The 20,244-nt window shown below is 46.2% G+C and overlaps 1 protein-coding gene and 1 long non-coding RNA gene across 2 annotated transcripts; both read right to left on the minus strand.

Annotated features, from left to right (window-relative positions):
- Nucleotides 1-9,315: 9,315 nt before the first annotated feature.
- LOC135387192 (uncharacterized) lies at nt 9,316-14,246 on the minus strand. Its single transcript, XM_064616523.1, has 15 exons — nt 13,880-14,246; nt 13,442-13,582; nt 13,301-13,360; nt 13,158-13,230; nt 12,778-12,829; nt 12,613-12,718; nt 12,440-12,511; nt 12,269-12,331; nt 12,077-12,145; nt 11,951-12,022; nt 11,818-11,874; nt 11,683-11,754; nt 11,534-11,605; nt 11,362-11,424; nt 9,316-11,244 (listed from the first exon to the last, which is right to left on the minus strand). Exons 1-15 carry the CDS (start codon nt 14,033-14,035, stop codon nt 10,876-10,878), a joined length of 1,497 nt encoding a protein of 498 aa, XP_064472593.1. The 5' UTR covers nt 14,036-14,246; the 3' UTR covers nt 9,316-10,875.
- A 4,184-nt stretch (nt 14,247-18,430) lies between these two features.
- On the minus strand, nt 18,431-19,335 carry LOC135387193 (uncharacterized). The gene is made up of 2 exons (XR_010420927.1): nt 19,221-19,335; nt 18,431-19,151 (listed from the first exon to the last, which is right to left on the minus strand). It is a non-coding gene; the product is annotated as an uncharacterized LOC135387193 (long non-coding RNA).
- Between the last annotated feature and the right edge of the window lie 909 nt (nt 19,336-20,244).

Consider the following 20,244-nt stretch of genomic DNA (forward strand, 5'->3'; position numbering starts at 1 on the left):
CATGGACCCTGCACGGTGTGGGGCTTCAATGATATGTTTGCCGTCCACAGCCCCAATGCAGTTTGGGAAGGACCATCTTTCCTCAAACTGCTTCGCTGACTGGGCCCACACATCTGGTGACGGGTTCTGTGAAGTAGCAACAATTAGCCACCGGTCTGAAAATTGCCATTCCTACAAAAAGACGAGGACATGGCAGCAGAAAGTGCTGGCACTCCTTTCGGTATTTGGTTGCACAATGGAAAAATACGAAGCATGCGACTAACATAGGCCTTGAAAGAACAAATGCCCTACACACTGGTAGCGCTGCACTATGTAGTTATAGGCAATGGTAGTGCAACATGCGTGCAACAATTTCAAAAAAGACTGCCTGAGGAAACCAAGTTTCTTAGTTTTTCTGAATGACGAACTGTATGCTCTGTATGCACTGTTGCAAAGTTATTTCAAAAGGTAAAACAAAGCAGTGAAATGGGTAATATAATAATGTTTCAGTACTGCTGTAGATGGTACATGTATTCAAAAATTTTAAAAACATCAAATTGGTATGTGTTCACCAGCATGTATGCAACAACAAATGTGTCGCACTCAGGGCCAGCGATAGGGGAGGGAGTAAGGCGACCTCCACAGGTCCCGCGCTCGAAGCCCTCAACCAAGGATTAAATTTGTTTTTAAATATCTAGTATGCACCTAATCGTGTGAAACAGGCCCTGCGATGTGCCTTTCCCTCATGCCCCGCACACCCATAGGATCGGCCGCACTTAGTGTAAGATGTGTTCACCACCCCACCACACTCTGCTCTACTACACCACATTTATCGCTCGACACTCACGGGAAGGTAGATTGGCATCAGCTCTTCCCACAGCGCCGTGCATGTCTCATACACAATCCTTTTGATTGTCGTGAAGCCAATCCGGAAGCTGTATGCAACACTGCTGAGGTAACTGCCGGACGCCAGGTACCTGCATGAGTCCACAATGCTGATTATGTCAGCATCCCAAACAAATGCCCACAGATGCAAGAAATATATAATAATCAATATTTGTAAGGAAAGACATTCTTCCTGACGGGTTAAACTAGCACCTTACCAATGGATCATCACCACATCTATACATGCAGGAAGAAAAATTGCCTCTTCTTCACAGTGTGGGACACAAACTTGCCTCAGTGTGATGGCCAGTCTGTGTGCAGGTTCCAAAGCTCGACGACCCTGGGGGTGCTTCTCCAGTCTGTGCTTGACGAGGCTCAGCAGATAGTCGAATTGTTCAGGAGACATGCGCACATACCTCCTGAACGCAGCAGTATCGTGGAGTCTCATCTTTGACATCTGCAGATGTGATACCAATAGCACTACATTCAGCACTGCATACTGTTTAATAGTAGGTTTGAAGGCAGTGTTATCTTACTTACCAGTGTGTGGAAGTCCCCCTCAGCCTCTCTCGCTCGCCACAGGACACTTACCGCCGTATTCTTGAACGAGCCTCGACTCGCAACTCGACTCGAGCTGCTTCTCGAGGCCGGTTTTGCGCTTCATAAATCGACCTTGACTCGAAACGCTCCTCGAGTGGAGGAATTCCTCCGTGCATTCCTCGAAAGTCTCGAGGTAGCATCGGTGCTACCTCGAGAGCGCTCCTCAACTCGAGTTTCGCTGGTGTCATGGCGGAAGACAGGTCGTTCGCTGCGTCCATCGACTGCGTTTTGTGCCGCGATGGCCTTTAACTGGGTGCTGACAACATTACCACTGAGCGACACCGTTCAATAAGGGGCCATCAAACTCCTTTTGACCATTTTGATGATCACGAGTTCCTCATATGGTATACGGTACCGCTTCATGAAGAAAATCGTACGAAGCTTTTTGGATACATTGCCAGTGGAGGAAAATGTGTGCAATCGTGGTCTGCCTCTACCTCCTGTGCTACAGCTGCCCGTCGACATGTGATTTTATGGCGTTAGGACTTTTCGAACTGCCACGGGAGACATTGTGAATGTGTCAGAAACGACGGTGTGCCGTGTTGTGGAAAAAATCCCACACCTTCTCGCAAGCACACTTTTCAAGACAAGGTGTAATAAATTGTCCTTCTGTCGCGCTATTTAGCACAAAGAAGGTGTGTTTCAAGGATGTTTTCACGCAAAAAGTGGTGCAAAAAAAGAAACAGTGCATTGACTGGGCATATAAAAAAAATAAACATCTGATCTGCCTCCTCCATGTTTTTCCGTAATCTTTACTGTATCAAGCTGGCCCAACCCCCGGCCTGCTCCAGCTATCACCGAAACGGCTCAACAAATCTTCCATTCATATTTTTTTTCTCCCGTTTTTTTTTTTTCAGTTGTTGTTCCAATAGTACGAATTTCGTTTGTTGGGTGAGATAACAGCCTCCACCGTTTAGGCAGAGCGCGATTGAGGGCCATAAAAGTTGGTACGACATGCTTGCGGTGACTCCCCAAGAATGGTCTCCCCGATTCTTTGCTCGGGATGTTGTTGTAAAATATATTTTTTGTTTGTTTGTTTGTTTGTTTGATTGTTTATAGCTACCCTCAAGGCGTTGGGTAAACGTACCCATCCGCTAACAAACAGTCATTCACGCTACATATTGTAACATAATAGAAGAGTGACAAGCAGTGACATCATCTTTCATATTATTTGGTACGAGGTGACCATGCTGCCGTTGTGGTTGTAATTGCCAGACCAGAAAACCAGGAAACCTATCAGTCTGTTTCCCTGTTCGAAACACCTGCACCCTTCTTCAAACACTTGCAGACCTTTGTGTTTGTATTTGTAATGCACGTTGGTCGAAATAAAGTAAAGAATTACATTTATTTTTCATGCCATAAGTGTGTTTTAAGCACGATAATTAACATTTTCGAGTGGTCCCGAAAGACGGCTTGGGACGAGACTACAGCTTTATTCGAGGACGGTTTCTCGAGGAGCGCCTTGGCGGAGGAATCCCCGAAGCGGGTTCATGAAACGCACGGGCTCTTCGAGTGGAGCAGCGCCCCTTTCCTCCACTCGTTGGAGTCGAGGCGGAGCGTCGAGTCGAGGCTTGTTCAAGAATATGGCGGTACAGCTTTATTCGAGAACGGTTTCTCGAGGAGCGCCTTGGCGGAGGAATCCCCGAAGCGGGTTCATGAAACGCATGGGCTCTTCGAGTGGAGCAGCGCTACTTTCCTCCACTCGTTGGAGTCGAGGCGGAGCGTCGAGTCGAGGCTTGTTCAAGAATACGGCGGTGTATTTCTAATAGTTCTCACACAAGGTTTTATTTCACAAAATTAGGCGAGCATTTTGTAGTTTGTGCACAATTAAAGCGTAAAATGTGACACAACATTTCGCTGAAAAGTTACTGTGCCATCAGAGTACGCAAGAACTCATGCAACACGATGCTCACAATCCTACGTTCAGGAACTTGGACACGAGAAGGAACATATGACTAGTCGATCGAACACATGATTACACATCGTTAGTGCATTTATGCGATCGAGTTGCGAGATTGTTTTGTTGTATGTCGTCGACTGTTCCCACTGGCGCCATGTATTTTGTAGAATGAGTACAAATCACAATACAGAATGAACAGTACACAAGAAAAAGCATGTGCAACATCGTCCTTATCTATCTGTTCCTCAAAGTTCACTTGAGAGTTCACAGTAACATGGTAGGTGTAGGTACACACCGCACAAGCACTTCGCCACCATTTTCACCAGAATGTAAACAATAACACGGTTGCCAACACGTTCTGGTCCTTTACGCCACTGCTGCCGCTAAACTAAAAACGAGGCTATGGGACGCCTCAAGCAGCGCTGCTATAGCAGCAGAGGACTGCTCTGCTGCCCTGTAGCCCTGTTGCTGCTGCCGCGCCGCTGCTGCTCTGCTGCTGTTGCTCGATAAAAGCTATGGGACCTGGCCCTTACGCCGTCGAGCTGGTCCGCCATGTTGTTTCGTGCAACGCTAGCCACGCTAGCGACGCCAGTGTCGACGACGGAGCCATCTCCCGGGGGCATTTGGGACCGTTCTGGCCGTCGTTCATCTGCGTTGCTCTCACCGGTTTTGTTCGTCTGCTTTCCTTCAGTTTGTTTTGCATGAGATAACTACCAGTTTGTTTTGCGTCGGCTGCTATGCCGCGGTGTTGTGCTAGAGATTGTACGAGCACAATTAGGCACGGAAAGAAGCTTTTTCAGCATCCTTTACCGAGAAACTGCTCAAAGCATTGCTGAATGTAGTCGATCGTGAATTCATAACTTGCAAGTATGTGCAGTGATTGCGTGTGGCACATACGATAGCGTCCGAGCCACTAAACTGGAGTCACTAAATAAGCTGATTTTGCGTATATAGCGACACTACATCGCGGGAATACGAACGACTTGAACAAAACAGAAATACAGCATCGCCTTATTTAATAGCGCAAGACGCTTCTGCACAGGAGAGCGGGGTCTGAGAATGCAAAATACAGCAAACTCAGTGTGGTGGCAGTCTCTGTGGCACAAGTTACAGGCAAGGCACCTCGTCGAAGCACGATTAAAACGCGATACGAAACGAACAGCACAGGCGCGTTTTTAATCATACTTCAACGTTATAAACTAGCCAAACTTTTCACCCTAGTTCATCACGCCTGATCGCACCATTCTCTCTCTTTTGCCCCTCTGATGTATTTTCCTCAAACTCTGTGCGTGGTTGCATTCGCACCCACAAGTTATGCAAAAGTAAGCAGAACAAACCATGTCACACTTTCCATAAAACTGATTTTGCTTGTCGTGCATTCAGTAAATGTACATATATTTCCCAAACAGATACAGAGGGACGGGGAAAAAAATTACACGCACCACATCATTTTCTATTAATTGCTGCTGGTCATTGTGCATTACAGACCTTCACAAGTCATTTGTAGTTTTCTTGGGTACTGCCCTTTACTTTTATTATTTAGGTAGTGCATCATTCATATTAGGACAGCAACCCAGTTTCAGATCACATAATACAGCTTCAATCATACACAGGGCAGGGAAAGGTAACGAAATCTTTTTCGTTACCGAATCCGGTACTGACGCTTATTTGTTTCTGTTAAGCGCGTCGCAGGTTTGACCAACTTGCGAACCAGCAAAATCATGCAACAAAGAGTACGCTCCACAGAGCACTCGAAGTACATGAAATTATGTAATTAGCAACAACGGGCGAAAATTGCTACTTGGCCACATCCACTCTGCAGTGGGAAAAATTCGGCAGACAATGAGGCGACGAAAGGAGGGTGATAACGTCAAATTACCTTTCGGTCCTTAGTTTATCCTTTGATAGTGAGTGTATATTCCTCCCTCTCACAGCGGCGAGGGAGTGAGCAAACTACGACATTATCAGTAGCCACTGTATTATCAGTCTTCCCTAATCGCTTCACTGACGGCCGAATTTTGCCTGCTGCACAGTGTGAGTGGCCAACTAGCAGTTTTCCCCTATTTTTGCTAATTATCAGTTAATTCGAGTACTCTGTCTACTGCTTTTGATGGATGTGGACAAATTCGCGAAGCGCTTCCGACCTAAGCAAAGAAAAACTGGGGTTAGCTTGGCAATATACAGAGATTAACTCAAGAAAATAAATCTCCCGCAACTGAAATTTCATCAAAGTGGCATCAAACGACTGGAAAAGTTCTCCGAAGACAAACACCGTTGACCGTGTGAGTGAGTTTTCGACAAATGGTTGTTTGCTTATAATTTCTTGAGACGTTGCGTGAGTCACCCTGTATAAGATGATGTGACGACGGCATCGGTGATTAACCGTGGCTGGCGCACAAACGGGCATTACTTATCATACTTGCTTACGTACATGCTTGCTTTCTTGAGCAGCTTGTCGGTCCACATAAATGTGGACTCTGTGCTTGCAAATTGCAAATAATTATGAGAGCATCAGGTCTATGCTCATTGTAAAAGCAGTCTATTTCGCAAAAATACGTTGTCGTCGATGGCTCTACCATCGGGACGGTTTCCCTCGGCGCACATGTTGTCCAGGGCGTCTGCAGGTTCCCAAGGATAAGTGGTCTGAAGCAGTGACCATGGGCAAACTGTAGGCTATGCTAACCGCAGAGTGTATTTAACGTACATATGCTACAGTTTCAGAGTTCATTTCAGCGCCCGAGTTGATTTTACTTCGCTTCCCTCAGCTTTTGTCCGCAGACCTATCCAAGGAAAAGTGTAACAATTCGGGTTCTCCAGTACCCGAATCAGTAACATTAATTAATTTCGTTCCTGTTTCAGGTATTCTAAGTGTGCGATATCGGTTTCCGTTTATGTTACCGTTACCTGCCATATTTCGGGTATTACTGTTTCTGTTACTGTTTCCGTTACCTTTCCCTGCACAAGGCCACGTCACCGACAGTGAAAATCCACAGGTTAGGCCTTTGGACATGAGTACAATCCACACGGTTTTCAGCAGTGTTGAGGGTAACTCGTTACAAGCAACTTGTTACTGTAACTTTGTTACTTTTAGGTAACTTGTAACTTAACTCGTTCCTTTTAAAGGAGCTCTGAAAGCCATCTAAAAAATTTTCCGGTCCGAACGCGTTGTGGAAGCAGGTAACTTAACTTGATGATTAACACGAAAATTTTCTCTGTGCGCGATGTTTTTCGTAGAAAAAAAGACACTTGAACATCGCCGCGCGTGTTCCCACTCGACTCGCTCCTCCGGGTCAAACGAGGAGGAGAAAGAAAAAAACGTCATTGGTGACGTAATAAAAGTGGAAAGCGGCGACCGCGCTTCTATCCGGGTCACCTGCTGACTGGTTTTCTTTTCTTTCCGTTTTCTTTCACCCTGCTTTCTCTCTGTCAAGGGATGAATAAGGGAGGACTTCGATATTCATGGTCGTGAAACCCACGTTCATGTTCTGGAAACAAGGAAAAGGGGAAATGCTGCTTCGTAAGATGTTATGCCGCGATTAAGAACATAACACCACGATTTAACCACTCAAATTCAGGAATTTTCTATATGTGTTCAAGTCGCCTTAGCGAACGAAAGACACATTTAGAAGCCATTTGGCTTAGCAGGGCGGCCTGTTGGTTGGTTAGTTGTGTGCTTGCAATATTATGGGTGGGTTAGTCACAGTTTGCCGTTGGCAGTTTTCCGCGCGCAACATGTGCATTTTATAGACAGCTAAAATTTACGCTCGTCACGTGTTGTTTCAGTGCACGCTGATATGTCGTCGGACGCAAACTTAACCGGCGTTGTCGGTCACTATATGGTGGATAAAACTGATGCACTATATGGTGACAAAACAAATGGCGCCGAGCACAGATGAACTCAAACTTGCGTGTCTCCACGCGCAAGTCGTCCACATTTGTAGTCTGCATCGGCCAATTCTCGTTTAGCTCGATGGTTGGTAAGTTGACCATAAATTGTGGTGGTCTTATGACACTGCTTGGCTATGTTGGTGTGTAACTCAGGCAAAATTTGTTTGAATATATTCATTTGTGAACACAGGTGGAAGAGGCTCACTGTCCTCTATCAGCACCAAACTTCCTTCACCACTGGAGTAACTGTGCTCCATGAACGAAGTGCTTTCTTCGGCGCTGAAACAGCTCATATTGTGCGCAGACGGAGACGAGAGATCGGGTTGTTCAGAAGTGACCCTGCGACCAAAAAATAAACGGCAAATTATAGCGATTCGCAGTATTGCATTTGATCGAAGTGCGTCCGTTTGAAAGTATGATACACTTGCCGGATTCTTTTGGAATGTCATCCGTTCTCAAAGTAGGTATAGCGAACGGCCTGAGAAGAACTCTGCCGTCAGCCCTGTGCAGCTCAAATTGATCCGGGGTGAAGTGATCCTGAAAGTTGGAACACGGTCTTTCAAGTACAACTAAACTACCGCAACGGTGGCGAACATCTCAGCTTACTTGGTTGCTGAACTTCGACAGGCATACTTACCATACAAAGGCGAGAAGACGCTGTAGGTTGAAAACCTTCGTTGTGACGATCGACGACGTTTAGCCATGCTTTCAGCCGTTTCTCGTTGTTTCTCGAGGAAGGAAACCGAAAAAGCCTCTTTCCGTGCCAAGTTGCACTTGTACAACCTTTAGCACAGCACCGCGGCATAGCAGTCGACGCAAAACGAACTGCCTTTAGTTGCGCTAGCAAAAGAAAGCGAAGGAAAGCACACGAACAGAAACAGAAACTACCAGAGCAACGCAGACGAATGACGACGAGGATGGTCCCAAATGCCCCCGGGAGATGGCTCTGTCGTCGACACTGGCGGCGCTAGCGTTGCACGAAACCAGAGACGTATATAGGGAGAGTTTGGCCATTGGGAGGAGCCTCACTAGCGCTGCGTCAACATACGTCACACCACGCGTCACTTGCCAGACGCGTCGTCTGCTCCAAACCGGATGTGCCGCCATTCCGCGACTAATGCGAATCGGCGCTTCGTAGCAGACTGCTGTAAACGTTCGAAGAATGGTTTGTGATCAGTTTTTCCGACCAAAAGTATCGGCTCCGTGGATAAAAGAGGTGCTGATTAACTAAGTGAGATAACATTCAAGTTCAGTAAAGCAGGAAACACAGTGCACGCGTGAATCAGCGATTTGGAGTCTGCAAAAAGTGCTGTGGTGCACTGCCGTAACGGTCCCAACGAAGCAGCGCCGTAAAAGAACGATTTTGAACAGAGTGTGCCTCTCAAATTGTATGGGTCTCTGTCACAACAATGGATCGAGTATCCACAGAGCACACCACGGACGGAATGAAACTTTGACCAAATGTGGAATCGTTGTTGCGAGAGCGGCAGTGTCATGACGATACTTTACTGGCGGGTGTAATTAAATGCTTTGCGCGTTTCCTATTTCGCTCCAGCGCCGTAAGAGAAGTATAGTAGGGAAGCACCCTACATTTTAGCACCACTATTCCTCCAGAGGCAAATCTTACCGATCAGTATCGGTTATGGGTTGCTACAGAGCAGCGAGTTATGCACAGACATGTTGCAACTGCGGTAACGCTCAAGCACTGAACAATGAATGCTACTGCAAATAAAAAATGGTGGGTTCGATAGTATGATTAAAAGCGCAAAGAAACCCCAGTGCCGGGGAGCTGAAATACTTTAAACGTACGTTTGTTCGCGGTGTATTTCTTTTCGCGAATCGTGCCTTGTCATTTGCGAAGTTATTCGCGAGTACTTCATTTAGCTTATCCAGGGCTGTTTCCTTTCGCGGGATAAACATCAAGCTGTGTTCGCGAGTACAATTTTTCGCGATTCTTTAGCGTCGCGACATTCGCGAACATTACACCGCGAATAAAAATAAGATTTCAGTAAACAACACAGACAGGAAAGATACAGTGACTGAAATAAGCAACTACTGCAATATGCAATAACTGAAAATTAGGCTTTATTGCCTATTGTCCTTACACCTTTGCATGATAACATACACGTGGGTGCTAGAGAGGAACTAAAGACTACACACCAAAAACAAGCATTTTTATGTATCCCTCTTAGTCTAGCCCCTCAGCTATGGCCTTTCCAGCATGGGTGGCCCTGATGTAGTACACAGCTAATTACAGTAGTGTAACTACGGCTGGCTTAGCCCATAAATTCACAGAAGCACACAAGCCTCCTCACCACGGCAAGGTGGGGATACCACAAGGAGGAACAATGGCATACATTACACTAAGAATACACAGTTCACGCTAAGAAAACAGTCCAGCTTTAGTCAAACAACTAAAATCTATCCAGTGTTCAGGCACAAAGTTGAGACATACACAACACTGATCAAAATAAAACCTAGCTGAAACGCACACTTGGATATACCAATGTTCACTCACTACAAATGGGCAAAAAGAAAACTGCACCTTCTTTAAATTGTCAAACTGCACGAAGTCAAGATTGTAGACTGTCACAGTTCTACAACATATGAATAAAATGGAAATCATGATTCCGCACAATAACGTTCATCAAGTACACTGTCACTGTTCTGTTCTGTGTCACTTTTGTCGACGTGGGGCGCACATGCTTTTGCTGCCCATGTCTCTCACTTTAGTGTTAATTTGTCTGCTCAGGTCAGACAGGTGCAGCTGTAAACGTGCATGGCAAAACCGGCGAATGATCTTGTCCTTCACACCATGACAGTTTGTGAGTGGCACGTGTTTTGCAGCAGTAAGCATTGCACTATGCAAGGTGCAAAGGATATTGTCCTTGTCCATGCAACTTCCTATTGTCTTTATGAAAACATTTTCACAAAGGAGGAGCATGTCATACACAGCTGGAGACGGGTACGTCAATGCACCTTCCTTGAAGCACTTACTGGTGGTGAAACTGTGCACGCCTGAGGTACTACTGGGCTTTTCAGTGAGGCCACTCTCACATTCCCTGCAGGTCACATTGTTCTTCAGGACACGTGACACAATGTACCCACAGTAACAGAAGAACGCACTTTCTTCAGCTTTTGTGAGATGTGGCTTTCCATACAGAAGGTTGTCAGGATCAGTGCTTGGTTGTGGAGCTTGATTTTCCTTCGATGTGTTAAAATCAGCCAAGAAAAATGTTCCATCGTCAACTTCGTAGGATCCTGTTGTGGACACTTTTAGGTATTGCGAAATGCTGATTATCTTCAGCGACATCTTGAATTCTAGGGGCGTCGGAATCGGGTTTCTGTGGCGTACTGTAGAGAAGAAATTCTCAAGGCTATCTTGAGTAAATCTGGATGTCAACAGGAAGTCGAAGTGCAGGTCTTCCAGAAGATGCTTCTGCAACTCGAGCATAGAGGTTGTGGAGAGGAGGACGCCTGCCTGGCATGGCTTGTAGTGCCCGTTTCCAATTTTCAGGCGGGAAAACATGCCCATGAACACTTGCAGAAATTTTAGTGCTTCTTCGTATTTTGCGGTATTGTGGCGACTCAGTGCCATAACAGGGTGGCGGCTACACATCAAGTCAAACCAGTGATTCACCTGGTCGATGAACCACGCTGTCACCAATGTTTGCTCTGGCCAGCCATGTTCCTCGACCATGGTGCGGAGAGCAACTGCTGTAGAGTGGCTGAAGATACTCATAGCGCTCATAACTTCCACAGGAGAAGTGCAGTTGCAGGGCCTTCTTTATTGTTTCTTCTGACCACTTGCTCCCACGATTGCTAGACCGTGAAAGTGATGCCAGTTGGTCCTCGTTGAATACTGAACTGAGGTTCTCGGAGAACTTTTGCTTCTCTTCCTGCAGCTTCCTGACTTTCTTCTTTTCTCTGCGACACTGGCGTTCCAGCTCTGCAATTCTTTGCAGCAACCTCTGCTGATCACCAGCGGCTGCCTGCGTAGAGTGGAAATGAAACTTATTGGAGTAATGGGCGTCATATGTCTGTCTTGACATGCAGAGTAGCAGATACGCATCTGGTAACACAGTTATGCAACCACAATAAACACATACCTCAGGATGAGATGTGGCTGAACAGCTATCAAGTGTCTCAATGAGCTGTGGGCTGTCGGGTGGCTGCAACAAGTAAAATGTATCTCATGAAAAATATGCAAAATTCAGATGCAGCATAAAAGAAACTGTTTGGACAAATGAAATATTTCACACAACCAAAGAAGACATTTACCTCAGGGTGAAGTGTAGGGAAATGGTTCAGTGGGCTGTCCAGTGTTTCATATTGGGGTGGGCTGTCTGGTGCCTGCAACAAACAATGTATCACATGAAACTGTTTGGACAAATGAAATCTTATTTCGCACAACAGGAGCATACATTTACCTCAGGATAAAGTGCAGCAGAGTTGTTCTGTGAGCTGTCCAGTGTTTCAAGCTGGGGTGGGCAGTCTGGTGGCTGTGTCAAAAAGTCAGTTAAGGAATATTCAGTAATTGATGAAACAACTCCTATGGAACACACCTCGAGCTCAATGCTGCATGTACTAAGGTCCTGTACGGCATCAGGAGCGTTGGTGTCCTGCATAGTGTAAGTGATACATCATTGAAAGAGCCCAATGCAAGCTACGTTACACACATAGCAATGCAAAGCCTACCATGACGTCAATTGGCATGGTAGTGTCTCGGGACAACACAGACAAATGGTCACACATTTGCTTGTGCAAAACCTGTAGAGAAACAGCCTTGTCAACAAAGCGTTCAGTGGTGTGAGAACCAATTACATATGAGATGTTTGCAGTGTCTCCATGCATTGGCTGGGAGGAACTGCCACAGGCCTGTTTATCTGTGTCCTGTAGGCAGAAAAGGAAACTTCATTAATATTGTCTGGCTTTAAGAAGCAAAAACGTGCATGAAGTGTGGAGTAGCAGATATGCATCTGGTAGCACAGTTACACAACTACAATGAACATATACCTCTGGATGACATGTGGGTGAACAACTGTCCAGTGTGTCGACCATCAGTGGGCTCGCTGGTGCCTGCAACAAATAAAATGTGTGACATGAAAAACATGCAGCATATGCAGCATAAAGGAAGCTGTTCGGACAAATGAAATCATATTTCACACGACCAGAGTACATATTTACCTCAGGATAAAGTGCGGCAGAGCTGTTCAGTGAGTACTCCAGTGTTTCAACCTGGGATGGGCTGTCTGGTGCCTGTGTCAAAATCTCAATTAAGAAATATTCAGTAATAGATGAAATGACTCATGTGACTCATGACAATGTGGAGCATACCTCGAGCTCAAGGCTACACGTACTAAGGTCCTGTACGGCATCAGGAGTGTTTGTGTCCTGCATAGTGCACTCCTTTTCTGGAACAGCCATGTCTGACACTGCATGTGGAAAACATGGGCGCACAAGTATCTGCACAACAGAAGAGTCATCACTAGTATGAATAGAACCCACCGGGAAGTGCTCTATACTTGATAAGCCTGAAGTTGTCTGCTGGGTGGTGAGCTCTCTCCTCTGCAGGGGCTGTGTGTATGAGGCAGTGTTGTATGCAATGCCATTACAGTAATCAATACATTTTACAGTATTAGTGTGCTGATCGCAATACTTTTTAAAATCTGCATTGGAAAAGTATTTCCATTACAAATTTATGGTAACGCAATCTCCGTACTGTTACAGGCACTTTTTAGTGCCCCACCTTTTCCGCCCCACTCCGATACCTCACAAATGTAGCATCGATAACAGTATTTCGATACTTTTTAGTCAAGTAACAAGCATTGGTATTGTGATACCATATTTCGGTAACAAGGTACAACACTGACATATCAGAGTAATTCTTAATTGGCCACACAACTCATTATACAGCCATCCTTCATCAGCGAAACTGCAGGTGCACCTCCTATTGCCTCTGTAGACGTCTGTCCAGCCTGTAAAGTTTCCTTGTGAATGAACCTATGCCAAAATATTGTCAAAGCCCACTATCTGCTCTAGACTCACCTGTGAGGTTGAAGTAGACTCAGCAGTCCTTGCGTCCTCTCTCAGCGGCACTGTTATACCCTGCAAGCAGCATAAGCAAATAAATAACTGACCAGAAGCTGGAAAACGAAGCTTGATCACGCTGATGCAATCAATACACACCTGGGGCTGCAACCGACTCTTGGGCGGTTTCCTTGTGACACGAACAACACTGTGGGCAAAAATGGTGGGCACGGCGTTTGGCTTCAGTTTTCTCCAGCCGTCAGCCCGACGCGACTCGAACTGACTGTCGTCAAAGTGTGCCTAGAGTCGAAAATACTCGTAAGCGCTTTACAAGAGCTCGAACGTATAAAACTTTATCAAGCTACTTGTGTAGGTAACACATCGAGCAGCAGAGTTATCGCTGACACGTTTTATGACATGCACGCTGAAGATATCACTTGTTGAAGCGTTCGTGTCGTGACCAAAGAGGGGGCGTTGCCGCACGCACACAACGGTGAAAATTCGAGAAAGCTTCCTTTCTTAAGAAGTGGTAGCAGCGTCAATATCTGCAACTCATTGTGTCGTTCCACTTGAGTTAATAAAGAACGACTGTCTTACCTCACACAGCTCGCTGTTCGCATTAGGTCTCCAGCCGCCACCACGTTTTGTCTTTTCTTCCCATATGCGTTTTCTCTTGGGGTCTCTGGGAAACCTGTACATGCGGAAGCCCTTCGCACGCGAATTGGTGCAGTTCACAGCCACGCAGCACCCCATGTTGGCTGCGAAGTGCCGGAGACACCGCACTAAATTAAGCTGCCTACATGTGCAACACTGCACGCCGGTCAGACGAAAAGTCGCATAATGGCGTCTCTTCCTACGGTGCTGCTGTCGACCCTGACTTGACTTGGCTCAGCTTGGCTTTAGTTCTCTTTAGCCGACTCATCGGCCGGAAAATGACGCGTTTGACGTGTCGACAAGCTCCTCCCTCGCGGCGGCAAAAGATCAAAGAATGGCCAAACTCTCCCTATATACGGCTCTGCACGAAACAACATCTCGGCGGCGTAGCGTAACTCAGTGTCGCTACTCTGAAGCGTAACTTATTTAGTGACTCTAGAGAAGCGGGCACAAGTGGGCATGCAATGACCCAGCATGCTATTCTCGGTATTGGGCTCGTCCTTGCAGTTCGGACTGTCCTGTCGATTCGCTTGGTTCCTGTGTGCGTTTTTGTTCCGAACATCTGGAAGCGTCGAAAGATATGTTTGGCGCAGAGACGAGCGGCGATGATGAGCTGAGCAACTGAAAATTCGGCACCCGTCAAAATAGTGATGATAATAAATACTAGTGAGATAAGGACAACATCCCCATTGTCTTGCGGCCTCCCAAATAGAACAAACGGCGTCTAGTCATAACGGCCCGGATAATTCTTTATTTATTTATTTACTTATTTATTTATTTATGCTGTTGTATGAGCCGTTCCAGTTGTGCTGGTTGCGTATTCTGTGTTCTGCGTCTGCAATTGATAAGCGAAGCTCTATGTTTTTAGTGTAATTTTGTTGTAATGTGCTCCGTGTACAGTATCGTTATAGCACTATTTATTAAAGTCAGTTACCTGGCTATCTGAAACCCAATCCATTCTCTTTCCCATAATATGCAGATGAAAGTTCTCCAGATATTTATAAAGCAAATACCACTTTCAATGCTATCACTGGGGGTGTGATAGATCAGCTTCATATCTTATAGTGAAAAGAGTAGACTGAGCGACGAAAAAAAGTTGGACAGCTTGGTTTCGGCAAATAAGGCAGCGAAAAGCGACCGGTGAGTCAGTTGCATAAAGCTCATAACTGAGAAGCTAATAAAATTAATGGCTTAATCTCTTCGAGTGAAGGCTCTCTATCCGTTTATCGCCCATGGTTGACGAAGAGGTAACAAAAATAAAACCCGCGTAACTGACGACGTGCTTTCCGACATCCGTGAGAAAAGAAAGGAGGGCATAGCGTCAAAGTAACGACCCGTACGTGCTATGCTATGTACGGTTTCGCGGAGGTACATGCATCCTAGCTTACGAAAAGAAAATAATTGCGCTATTTGGCTGCTGAATTTTGTTCATGTGGCCGTTCCAAAACCCAGTCGGGTGCAATGGACCATTTCCGACAACACGTATGCGCATGCCCAGCCCTTGAGTCCGCCATCTTTGAGCGGAAAACATCGCCATGGACCCACCTGCGGGCGACTGTCACGTTCATTGTGGGGAGATAATCGGTTTCAAGCTTACGCGGACGTTTGAGGTCTGGTAATCAGTACAATGTGCTTTCACTCTTTCCGCATTTTTCTTCCAATCTTCTTTTGCTACTTTCCCACGCAACGTACGTAGCAGTTCATAAAGCGTCACCGTTATTGATCGGAAAGACACAACGTTCGACATTCCACCGCCAGGGGCGACGCGAATATGGAAAAGGTCCATTCTACTTGTGCTTATGGTTCGTCCCTTTTTATAAAGGCACGTTGCACTTCAAGAAACCTGCTAGGGCTGTCAGGCTGGCAAGCACTTGTGAGTCATGTGGGTAAGCTTTGACAAAGTGACATATTGAGCGTGGAGATGGTATCCAGGGCAAAAACTCAAGACCGAGTTGTAATTGTGCGAATTGTGGAATTCCAAGCGTCTTTCTTCGACGCTCTAAAGCACGTATACGCTATTATACATAGCGACCGAGAAGGCGCAAAGTTTCTCTCGCATTTCATTCTCCTTATGATGCTTGTGCGGTTGGAAACAACGGCATATTCTTTCTCTCTCTCTCTCTCTCTCTCTCTGGTTTTCCTTTTTGAACCAGCGACTGTCCTTGTGCCAGAGGTTGAAGACATTGCTACAGTGGCTAGGAGGGGTAGTGTGAGAATCGCGCCCTTGAAGCCGGCCCTGTTGTGGATGACGGCCGCATGGCGGCGCTCGCGCAACCTTCACTGCAGAGCCGTTTATAGGGAGAGTTTGGCCACTAGGAGGAGCCTCACTTGAAGCGCGTCATGCGACGTCACGGCTAAGCCACCTCCCTCGCCGTGCTCTATTGTTGTCCCGTTGTCATCCGGTCGCCGACGTCACATTGATGCTGATCGTTGTTTACTATATAGAGTCACTAAATAAGCTACGCTTCAGAGTATCGACACTGAGCCGCCATGTTGTTTCGGATGACCTCCAGCGTCACCTCTATTTTGGCAGTAGAAATAGAAGAAGGTGAAGTTCAGCAGTGGAAGAAGACAACACTTCGAAGAGCGCAAACCCAGCAAACCAGATACATCCAGCAAATGTCCGTAAGATATCCTGCCCGGGACATTTGGATATCCAGTGGAGTTTGCCACAGATCCGTTTTACATCCATGCGATATCCCAGCGACTAGCATTTCTGCCATGTTTGTGGATCCACTGAAAGTCCCTGCGACGTCTGTCACGGATATTTGGATATATAAGGGAGGTTACGAATATCGTACATATTTTGCTTTTAAAAATTTTGTGCATCACATATTTGGTGTTCGTAGAGTGCGTAGAGAACACTGCAGCTGTGTACCAGCAAATAATATTTGTGTGTTTTAACCCATTAGATACTATTGTTCCCATTTGGGGAACAAAATATTACCTTAACCTAACAGGATTCATCACAGTACAGCAATACTGTGGGACCTGCCAGCATAAGAGCCGAACCCCGCCCGCCTTACTTGGACCACTTGGGAAAACCCGCAGTAACCTCTATTTGCGAGCTGGATGGAACATATACTGAAATGCAAATCGTTACACACACGTTCGTTAGGGGTAGCGTGGCGTAAACCATTTGTAACGGTGATGAGGATGTATCTTCGCAATTCCTGTGTTTCTGCATGAACTCACAGTATACCCAACAACATTTCCAACATCCCTTCCTATCAACTACTGTGTTTTTAATTCAGGTTACCGCCTCTATAAGGACAAACAAATCTTTCCTGGATCTCCCATAGATATCCCTAGGATATGCAGGCTGCCTGTCATGGGACATTCAAACATCCAGAGCGCGATATCCTTCCAACGTACCAGGGACATCTGTTGTCTACTGGAGTAAGCCCAACACGCATTGAAATTGTGCGATATCCCATAGATATCCTACAGATGTCGAGATATTCAGGACGTTCGCGACCTTGTAGGGATGTTCCAGGGATATTAATGGTTTGCTGGGTAAATGGATGGCGCTGGAGGTCATCCGAAACAACATGGCGGCTCAGTGTCGATACTCTGAAGCGTAGCTTATTTAGTGACTCTATTGTTTACCATGCAAGAAGGGAAGACACGTGCGTACATTGTCCTTCGAAAGCCCTTCGTCCTTGAACTCTTTCAGTTTGGTAACAAAACCCCCCTTATCAGAGGCGGCTGTGGGTCATAAGCCGGTTATTCCTGTATATTGCATTCATTGCGACAACAATGCTGACGAACAGCATCAATATGGCGCGCATCAGATGGCTGATAAGCGCTTGGATTCTGCTTGGATTCAGTCTTTTTGGGCGGCGCAACGATGACTCTGACGTCAAAATAGGCTCCACCCACGAGGCGGCAAAAGATCAGAGAATGACCAAACTCTCCCTATAAATGGCTCTGCTTCACTGTTTCGGCTGCTTTTTCGTACTAGACGTACTGTTTTCGATGTTTCTTCCTTTTCTCCTCTTTCGTCTGAAACCTCGCGCACTAGCAGTAGCTCTAGCCCCCTTAATCTCTGTTGATTTATGACCCCCGTTTTCAATATAGATTAGGCGAGGCGCGAAAGTTTATTCATGATAAGTAGGACTCTACAAGACTTTTGCCTTTGCAGTCAATCCAAGGTACATATAAATGGTAGCGAAGCTTGCATTGGCCACCACGTCTTCAAGGGCGGCCATGATAAAGACCGTCGGCGCCATCCATCCGTTGCGGGGCATACTACAAATTTCGTCATAATGACGTCACCTGGACGTCACATGGTACGTCACCGTTACGTATAGCACGGGGCGGGTCAGGCGCTCGCGCTGCGCGTTCCTTCCACCGCGATGCCGAGCCGCAGAATGTCACAATCGCTGTTGATAGCAAATCCAAGAGCAAAAGCTCATTAACAATTTGATTTGTAAACAGAGATGGATTAACACTAGCGACATGCGTGCAACAAAGGACACAGGAGACCAGGTGGGGGCTTGCTTTCTTTTATCACAGGTAAATTCGCCATGGCATTGTAAACAGTATAATGCAGTATAAACAGTATTATGTAGTCCGTACAACTCCAGTATAAACACCCACGACAGAATAATGTGCAATAACCAGTATGACAGTCTATGTAGTGAATAAGCACAAAAGGATAATGTACAAATTCCAGCAAACACAGATAGGGCCCACGACTATTGCTGTCCCCATGCACATCTGGAGCTTTCCACATATCTCTCGTACCAAGAAGGTGGAAGTGAACATATTTGCACTTTTGGGCCACATTATATGATACTTGCATGCTGTGTGGCGCTATGTCTCCCAGTTTTTGGCATTCGTAATGAATGCTATGGAGGAATTAGAAGGCACAAGTCAATTAGCTCAGTTTAGAAGTCTGTGATACTTTATCTTGCAAAACAGCCAAAATAATATCAGCTTCCAGCAATGACAACCTTGTTCAGAGCATACACACTGTTCATGACTACTACTTTGATTACAACAGCATTTTTGTATTAAAGGAATGTCAAAGCATTGTAAGCATTGACAATGTTTTCTGCTTCTGCTATTTTGTGCTGAAGCTTCTTGTTGCGGGCTTGCAACTGGTGCACTTTCTTGCGGAGGTTATCCAGCTTGCCTTTTGTTGGCTGTGCTGGAGCTGCCAGACTACTGGACGATGGGCAATCTTTGGGGGGATGCCAGCCACTTCCACCTGCAAATGGTGATCAAAAAGCATTCACAAGTCTGCGGACTTCATGGCGGTAGAGTATTCGTCACATACCTTTTAAGTGCTGAGGTGACGCGACTGCACGCAGTACACCAGACGACGTTCCTGGCAGAGGAGTGACAACTGCAGCTAGTGGGGAGACGACAGTGCTCTGTGTTGACAAGGCTGGTGCGCGTCGTGCGTAGCTATGGTCCTGATGAGACAGATCACGCTGTTGCTGACTTTCTTCAGTACCACACTCTGATGAAGCAGATGGTGTCGTACAGTTAGCCAACCCAAAAACTACGTTACTCAAGTATACCTTCAGCATGGCAAGGATGACTCATCTGGTGAAGGTGTATTGCTCCTGTGCTGTCGTCATCGCAGGCTACCACAGCTTGCACACGTTCCTCCGTTGAAGGCCCACTGCTTTCAAGTCTGCTCTGATTGGTGTAGGCACTACTTCCTCCTGTAAACCACCAGTAGCACTCGCAATAATTGCCTCTAGAGTTACAACATTTTCATGTGATAACTTGAGCATACTGACTTGTATTATACTTACCAACGCCATGCAGTGTGCGCTTCAATGTAGGAACTGCATCCCACCGAAGCCTTCCTGTGCGCAAATAAGCAACTGGTGTGAAGTGCTGGGAGCACAGGACCTTAGAGCGAATGGGAATTAGACTCGTATCCGCCTCCAGGTTGCAAAACTCCAGCCACGCCTTGTACCTGCGAAGCAGTTTTATTGTTGAAGAATTATGCAAAGCTGTGCCACGAAAACATGCACTAGCTACAGCAGCCTGACCCTGTATGCCCTACATTCAGAGCTCAAAAAAGAAAAAAAAAAAATCAGCAAGCAAAGCAAGCCGTCAACATGCTAGCATTGGGTACATATGAGCACATGCAGCACAGCCCTTTGTGTCCCTTACATGCAAACCGTTGCAAAACTCCTCGTTCAAAGCTGCCCAGCAGCCACATGCTTAAATATTTACATGTTTACCACCTCACTGCGGAAGGATGACCTATCCAGGGAGCGTCCATACAGTCTGAAAGCTGGAAAATAGGTGATACCATTGAAACGCTATTAATCTTATGTAAC

The sequence above is a fragment of the Ornithodoros turicata genome, chromosome 3, assembly GCF_037126465.1.
Source record: "Ornithodoros turicata isolate Travis chromosome 3, ASM3712646v1, whole genome shotgun sequence".
In the NCBI taxonomy this organism is placed as follows: Eukaryota; Metazoa; Arthropoda; class Arachnida; order Ixodida; family Argasidae; genus Ornithodoros; species Ornithodoros turicata.